This window comes from Sarcophilus harrisii, chromosome 3, assembly GCF_902635505.1.
Source record: "Sarcophilus harrisii chromosome 3, mSarHar1.11, whole genome shotgun sequence".
Taxonomy (NCBI): Eukaryota; Metazoa; Chordata; class Mammalia; order Dasyuromorphia; family Dasyuridae; genus Sarcophilus; species Sarcophilus harrisii.
Genome location: NC_045428.1, coordinates 41,791,903 through 41,800,640, shown reverse-complemented (window position 1 = coordinate 41,800,640; position 8,738 = coordinate 41,791,903). Strand labels below are relative to the sequence as shown.

Below are 8,738 nucleotides of genomic sequence, written 5' to 3'. Positions count from 1 at the left end.
TTCAACACATGGAAACCTTCTAAATATATTTCCATATTCATTATTCTGCCCAAGAATAATCAGATAAAAAGAGGGAAAATGAGAAAAAAACCAAGCAAACAAACAACAAAAAGGAAAATCCTATGCTTTGATCTGCAATCAGTCTCCATGGTTCTCTCTCTGGATGTGAATGGCACTTTCCATCACAAGGCTACTAGAATTGCCTTGCCTGGCCTATGAATTTTATTTTTAAACATTTTATAAGTATTTTAATATCTTATTTGAAAAAGACTCTGAGATGGGGTTCTTTAGGCTTTGTCAGACTGTATCCATGGTCTAGGACACAAAAAGGGTCAAGAACCCTTACTTTTGGAGAATGTTGAAAATGTTAAGATAATAATAATTATATATATATGCAGAGAGAGAGAGAGAGAGAGAGAGAGAGAGAGAGAGAGAGAGAGAGAGAGAAAGAGAGAGAGAGCACCCTAAGCTTTATAAGGCACTTTGCATGTTTTATCTCATTTGATCCTTACAACAGCCCTGTGGGATTGACAGATGAGAAAACTGAGTCTGAGAGAACCTGTTCCAGATTCTTAACCCAGAATCACATATCTAGTAATTCCCTGAAGGCTTCCTGACTCAAAGTTTAGCCCAGTATTCACTATTCCACCTGGTTGTCTCTAAGGTGGGATCTTGCACTTGGAAGATCAGTCATCCAACCCCATTCGAGAGGTATACTACAGGATACACTATATTTATTAATGACAATTAGTTTGTTGGTGGTTGTTTCTGTGGAATAGTGGAAAGAGGTGCTTTTCCTCTAATTGGAGGTCAGGAAGAAGCTTGAAGAAGCCTTGTTGGACATGCTATACTGGAAATTTCTTTTGGGTATGAATTGGTAATCCAAAATCCAATGGTTATCGATTCTATGAATGTTGGAGCTGATGTCAAGAGAGACCTGGGTTGGAATCCTTCCTTCATTGCTCGACAAATTCCTTAACCCTCTGAATATTATTTTCAGATAATCATAGATCTCAAGTTGGAAGGGACCTTAGTCCAACCCTCCCCTTCCATTTTATAGGTGAGGAAACTGAGACCCAGGGAGTCAACAGTCACTTGCCCATAGTCATATATATAGTTGTATCATAGGAGGATTTTGAATCCTTTTCACTCCAGAGTTCTCTGATGTTTTCCACTCTCCCACTGTCTCCTTCAACAAAGTGGGGCTGGTGTCAGGAGGAAGTTCTATGCCAAAAGATTCACAGAATTTGAGAGTTGGAAGGGCCTCAGTCACCATTTTAGTCCAACTCACACTCAGGAGGACTGACCCCTGGTAACATCCCCAACAAGTAGTGCCTGTGTACTCTCTACATGATACTTTCTAAGGAAGAAGAAGCTCCATTCCTAGAGTCAGCCCATTCCACTTATTATTAGAAAGATTTTCTACTAACATTAAACCACAATTTATCTCTTTGTAATTTCCATTAAATGTTCTAATTGTTCCCTTTGGGACCAAGTAAAATAAATTTAAAAAATTTCTTCAACAAGGCAGTATCAGTGTAAGTGCTCAATAAACCTTTAAGTACAATACAAGTGTCTATAAATGCCATTGTTATGGTAAGATCCTGCCAGAACATGGAAGCTCAGGGAGAATACCTTTGTGGGGGGGGGGGGGGGGTGGAGGAATAAGAAGGTACCAACCTAACTTCTATTTCCTAGCCCCAGGGCTAGGAAACAAAATAAAATAGTATGTTGAGGCTTAGTGGGGGAAGTGGAAAGGTTGGGGAAATGAAGGGCTTGTTGCCTGTGGTCAAAGGAGTAGTTTAGTTCTTGGGGGAGAATACTTTATGAATCCTTTCATCTCCAGACGACCAGTGCATCCAATCTTTTAAAAAATATATATTTGAGCACTAGCCCTGAAGTCAGGAGGACCTGAGTTCAAATGTGATCTCAGACACTTAACACTTCCTGGCTGTGTGACCCTGGGCAAGTTACATAACCCAAATTGACTCAGCAAAAAAAAAAAAAAATTAAATTAAAAAATGTATATTCTTATCCCATAAATACAGCTCAAGTCAACAGTGAGGCAAGAGAGAATTCTCCAGTGAGTATCTAGTGACTGTCTCAATTTCAGACAATTTGCCTGGCTGAAATATCAGTTAGAGTGGGTCCAGCTTCAAGATTTTTCCCCTCTATATACCCACTCTGGAATATTCTGTCATTCCCTAGAGACCCAGACTATGGGTCATTAATGATTATGCTGGTCAAAGAAAGGTTAGATCATGTGACTTACTAAATAGGAATAAATTCAAATACAATTTCAGAAGAAAAAACTATCAATTATTTAGATGCCTAGGACTTCCTGAACAGTTTCTTGCTTAATTTCAGGCTTCTCCCTTTGGGTTTTTTTGTTTCTGGCTTTTTAAGGGGAAGTTGACCTAGGTAAAGCCTTTGGGGATGTCTCCTGTGTCATCCTTTTTTTTTATTGTGGTCATAGGAAAGTATTCAAATATAGATTCCTCCATTCTGTATGTCTCTAACTCCTTTTTTGGACAAAGATTAATAAAATTTACAAAGTTAAAAAAATACAATACAGTTTAGTATGTTGGGGCTTAGTGGGGGGAGGTTGAAAGGATGAAGATATAAGGGATTTGTTGCCTGTGGATAAAGAAACGGGTTAACATTCATTACAGTTTAATTAACATGAGCTCATTTATGGACTATATTGTTTATATACATACATATATATATATATATACATGTACATTTATATATTTTAAGGATTTTTATAATAAGTTTGACTTATAGAGCCATTCTAATTTTTAGCCTTCTTGGGGGGGTGGGTAATATCCATCAGGCAATGGAGTACTGGGATTTGCATTTCATTGCCTCTTGGGTATACTTGCTTTTCTTTTAGTAGGAAGAGAAGGCTGCTTCTGGCCTATGGTTTGGTTAGGAATTATTTCTGGTGTGGAAATTTCTTCAACTTACCTATAATTTATGGTTTTGGAAAGTTAGTTGCCTTGGGCACTGTGGGATTGAATGATCTGCCAAGAAGCACCCAGATAGTTTATATCAGATGAAGGATGCTATACTACTTCTCCATTTGGTATAACGGAGGGGGAAAAATAATATCCCTCCACCTGGAGTCATGGCCCACATCAGAGATTTCATATGGGTGAAGAAGATCATATGATTATGTAAGTTGAGGTAGAAACCACCGAGTCCAAGGCTTTTATTTAATAAATGAGCAACTGAGATGTAGAGAGAAGTCACTTGTGCAAGAACATATAAGAAGTAAAAAAAGGATTTGAACTCAGGTCGTTAGCATTTTTCCATTTTCTCCAAAAATATGGAAACACCAATACTTCAATGAATCAAAATAGAGAATCTGCTGTGAAATGAGGGGATTAGATTATTTGGTCACTAAAGTGTCCTTCAGCTCTAAGTCCAGGGTTATAGCTATAATCCTAAGCATCTTGTAGTCCTGTCTAATTCACCATGGACATGACAAATTAAGAAAAACCTAGAACCTAGATCAACATTAATTAAATAACTTGAGTTAAAGTAGTAGTAAATGAATGGTATTCACCAGTGGTCTCTCCCAACCCTGACGGTGGGTGCTAAAATAGAGTCATGGACTCCAATCCAACAGGGAATTTCAAAATCACAAGAAGATCTGAAGAAGTAATAAACTGTATAATGGAAAAAGTACTAGTTTTGCCACCCAATGATGCAGCTTTGAATCCTGACATTGCCATTTGTATGATCTTGGGCAAGTTACTTGACTTTTCCTCATGTGTAAAAGGAAGATGAACTAGATGAACTAAAATCGATGAGTATCTAAAATGGAGTGATGTGGTTTTTTAAAGCTCATTTGCATTCATATAAAATTGAAAAAAATTGTTCCCTTTGGGACCAAGTAAAAGAAATAAAAATTTTTTCTTCAACAAGACAATATCAGATTAAGTATCTCAATTAACCTTTAAGTATAATACAAATGTACTGCTGTGAAATGAGGGGATTAGATTATATAGTCACTAAAGTGTCCTCCAGCTCTAAGTCCAGGGTCATAACTATAATCCTAAGCATTTTGTAGTCCTGTTTAATTCACCTAATTTCCCTAAAAGGCCTAGTGTGAAATAATATGGATATTAAATTGTAGGTAGTGTGTTTGTATTTGCAAATGACACATTGAGAAAGTATATAAATACAGAGGCTGTCAGAATTTAGGAGGAGAGCATTAGAGCATTCCCAGTACCATGGTTCCAGTATTGAAAAAAAATCATAAATAAGTCATTTTAATTATATTCTCCTTTTACCAATAACAACTCTCTGAAGTCTTAAGTCCAATAATACTTTCATATGACACCGGCTAAGATTTCCCAGCCTCATTGTTTTGGAGAGATTACATTTCACTCCATATTTAATTAACAAGCTATACTCACCATTGCCATTGCTAGGGAGATGGGAAAGTGGCCCCATTTCGATTTGATGGAGGATTCAGGAAGTGAATAAAGGACCTGTGATAGGTACCATCCTTTTTCTTTGTCTTGAGGTAATCCTGCACCAGTTTTGTTATAACCAGCAGATTTCTCACAGTCTTGGAATTTCTCTTGAGCGTCCTCTCACCCCCAAAACAGAAAACCTGGTGTCAATTTTGCTTTATCATATTTGGGGTGAATACAAGTTTTTTCCCCTTTTTTCATAGAGATGTCTCATCAAAATTAATTTTCTATACTTACAATCAATCAGCCAAAAAGCATTGATTTATTGCCTACTGTGTGCCACTCTGGGGATACAAAGAATGAAATGATCCTTTCTTCCAAAGAGTTTAATGTTCAAATGGGGAAATAACAAATACATATAAAAGTACATACAGAATAAATACAAATAGATCCAAGGTAGTTAAGGAAAGCAGTACTGATTCTTCTCCTATACCTCCCTCAATGCTTAAGATATGAGGTTTATTACTCCCCCATAGACAATGTCATTCTTCTGCCATCAAAGGATGGCCTTAAAAGTCAACACCCCTAGTTTTCAACTGAAGAATCCATGGCCCAGAAAAGTTAAATGAATGGCCCAAAGTAACCAAGGTGACAGTCAGGATTAAAACTTAAGTCCTTGAGTTCCTTCTATCACACTCATATTGTTTTGCTATATAGGGAAAAAATGACCAAACCCAGGGCTCCTACTTCAAATCCTGCCCTCTTTGTTATTCCATATCTATAACTGGGTAAAAAAAGACCATGAACATCCACTGGAAATATGGAAAAAAATAAATATTTCTCTCAAAAGACTCCCTACAAGTTTGAAGTGACAACAGAGGTTAGATGTAACTATGGAAACATCATTAGTATTAAGACCTCGGCTTGAAATCATCTTGGGGGAAAATAGAAATATCATTGAATAATATTTTCAAAAAAACACCATCCAGTAAATCTCTGTGAAGGACTCTTGAATTCTTTCCCCTAATATAATCAATTTATCTTGGTTGCTGTTATACCAAGTAAGGTGGTTGGGTCATCCCTGTCCGATTCTTTCCTATCCCTGCACCCTCTCAGTGAGGGTGAGAATTTCACAGTTCAGAGAATTGCTCTTTCACTCATTCCCTTTGGTGTCTCAATGTAGCTTAGTGTCTGCCCTTCCTTTGCATGCCTTCATATTTGAACAAATATGCATTCGATGTCCAGGAAACAAAAGGCAACATTAAAAGGACTTTCCTTGATTCTTTGATCCTGACATTTTAAAAAGATACCTGTCTTTTCAGTTATTCTAAATTCCAAAAGGGAGTGGAAGGAGACTTCCTTATCTCTCAGATACATCATCTGAATCAGACCGGTTTTTGATGAGATGGAATACTTTTTTGTAAATCAAATGACAATATCTTTATACTCCCAGGAATGGACTTTTTTTTATCTTGCTGCAAAATTGCAATTGAAAATTTAATTTAAAAATTTTAATCTAATGTTCCCTTCAGTCCTGCAAATCCTGTCTATCAAAACTAGTTTTTCATCTGATAATTTTAAGATTACCAAACAAACATCATTTCCTACATTTCAATATAGAATATGCTTGGGATGTGGCTTTTGAATCAAAATTTATTTTAAAAATATGAATTAGAGACTCATACTTTAAAATAAGGATACTAATTTGCACTGTTCTCAGATAATATCACATTCAAATTGTGCCAGGGGGAAAATATTGGTATTTGATGATTGTTTCTGTTTGTGAATTAACTGAATGAGCTGCATAAAGACACAAATTAAAAGTCTTTATATAACTTTCTAACATCTCCAAGGCTTCAGATCTCTCTCTTTCTCTCTCTCTCTCTCTCTCTCTCTCTCTCTCTCTCTCTCCCCTCCCTGCCTTCTCCCACCATGGTGTCAGCAACAGGCTTCGGCCCTTGTAGCTCTTACCTTGGAATAATGTTTAAATATTTAAAAAATATTAATCAAGTTACCTTCCTTTATTGTTTTCAAAACTCTGATAAAGTGAAGGGGACAAATAATACAGATGGTACTTTGGTTTCAAAGTGAACCTCGACCACTGAGAATTCTACAGATTTTGGAAGCTTTCAAAGTACTTTACATATATCACTAAAGCATTATATAGTGTTATTTTCACAAACAGTAGAGGGTCTGGATTTTAAAAGAAGTAATCACTTCTAGATAATAACCACATGTTGTTTTCAATGATAAGAAAAAAATGCTCTTAAAGGCTAGAAGAGTGTTTAATGATCTGTCAAAAACAAAAAAAAAGGAACATATGAAAGACTCCTCAGTGCTGGCTATTTCTTATTTTACATTTTCATATACTATACTATCACTGTATAGACAACGTGGCATGCATACAGGATGGTTAGATTATGTTTTCGCTATGATTGTTTGATGTAACAATCATAGAAGAACAAAATCCACCTTTGGAGGAAAAGCATTACCTGATGAGTTGCACTGTTGATTTCCAACCTGTAAATGAAAGAGAAAACATCAAATGAAGAGCTTCCTTTTATTCACAGAGCAAGGAAACAATTGTCTTTTGAGTCTATAGAAACATCTTTCTACAAGATGATTATAAACGGATGCATTTTCAAAGAATACTTGTAAAGGAAAATGTTCATGGAGAGAAAATAAGAGTTGATTACTCAAGTACATGAAAGGTATCGCATTCAAAGTCTTCCATGTTTTTGAGAAATGCAAAAATCTTACCTGTGATGACAAAAGATTTCCCTCCACTTCTCAAGATCTGAAATTTTCCTGGCTATGTCATCTAATTCCATCTCTTGGAAACTATGATCCTCAGAGGAGATCTCCTTGTCCATTTCTAAACTAAGGAGTTGAATTGAAAGAAGTCGTTAAAAATTGGGGTGAGAGGTACTTGCTGGTGCAGAGAGATTTGGCTGGCACAGATGGCGGTTTGCAATGTGCTAATCCCCACTACTGACTAGCCAGGTCTCATACAACTGGTGCTCTGGGCTTGCTGTAAGCCCCTGCTATCAGATCTTGATTAAATTTTCATTAGGGGTGGAAGACTTGGTGCAGCTCTGCTCACTGCATAAATGTTTAATTCCGGATCCAGATTTATAAACAATGAGGTTGCAATTACTCTCTGTGCATCAGAGAAAAAGGCATAATCTAATTGACTCAAAGTGGCACTAAGGATGGAAAATGATATTTTCCCAGGCTCTGATGCCCCACTCAAGTTCATTCAACAAACATTAAATGAGCACTTTCTGTCTTCACGCTAATTTACAACCTCTGTAGATGGTACATTACCAGGCATTGTGCCTGCCCTCGAGGAGCTTGGGATATGGAAACACAAATCACAATTATATGAAGGATAATGGGAAAGTGCAAGGAGGGATCACAGCACCAAAGGTAGATGGGCTACAACATTATAGAATTAGAGTCAAAAGTGGCTGTAGATCTCTATCATTTGACAGAGGAAGCTGAAGTCCAGAAAACAAAACAAATTGCCCAAGATCACACAGATAGTAAACAACAGAGTTAAGGGAGACTGAGGGTTGTAAGGAAAATAAGTAATGGATTAAACACCGGCCCTGACATCAGGAGAAACTGAGTTCAATTTAGTCACAAACACTGGCTGTGTAACCCTGAATAAGTTACTTAACCCCAATTGCCTCCCAAAGAAGGAGGAGGAAGAGGAAGAGGAAAGAAAGAATAATCTTAGAGCAGAGTTTCTTAAAATTTTTCTATTCCCAATCTCTTTTTGTCCTGAGAAATTTTTATGTGGCCCCAGGAAATAAAGGTTTATAAAAGCATTTATTGATAATAAATCATAATTTTATGACCCTGACATTTGATTATGAAACCCCATAGGGGGACATGAACCACAACCACAGTTTAAGAAGCTGGGCATTAGAGGACTTGAGTTGAAGTCACTTAACCTCAATTTTTAATAGCCAAACCAAATAGAAGAAGATTGGGGTGGGGGGGGGCAGGAGAAGAGGAATATACTTGGAGGATCTTGGTTCAAATATGACCTCAAATACTTTTAGTGGTGTGACTTTTAGCAAGTTACTTAACCCCAAATGCCTCAAAAAAAAAAAAAAAGAGAAAAGAAGAAAGGAAGAAGGAAGGAAGAAAAGGAAAGGAAGAAAGCAAGGAAGAAGAGAGGGAGGGAAAGGAGGAAGGGAAGGAGGGAGGGAAGAAGGGAAGGAGGAAAGGAGGGAGAGAGGGAGGAAGGAAAGAAGAGATGGAGGGAAGGAAGGAAGGAGGGAGGAATGGAGGGAGGGAGTA

At 37.1% G+C, this 8,738-nt stretch overlaps 1 protein-coding gene across 1 annotated transcript in view; it reads right to left on the bottom strand.

Moving 5' to 3' along the window:
- Window positions 1-7,622, bottom strand: part of MINDY4B (MINDY family member 4B) — a 47,848-nt gene extending 40,226 nt beyond the window's left edge. Inside the window, exons 1-2 of the mRNA XM_031961126.1 lie at window positions 7,188-7,622; window positions 6,920-6,947 (exon numbers count right to left, since the gene is read on the bottom strand). Of these exons, the coding sequence (XP_031816986.1) occupies window positions 6,920-6,947; window positions 7,188-7,300 (141 nt within the window). The 5' untranslated portion in view covers window positions 7,301-7,622. The remainder of the gene's footprint in view (window positions 1-6,919; window positions 6,948-7,187) is intronic.
- Window positions 7,623-8,738: the final 1,116 nt, after the last annotated feature.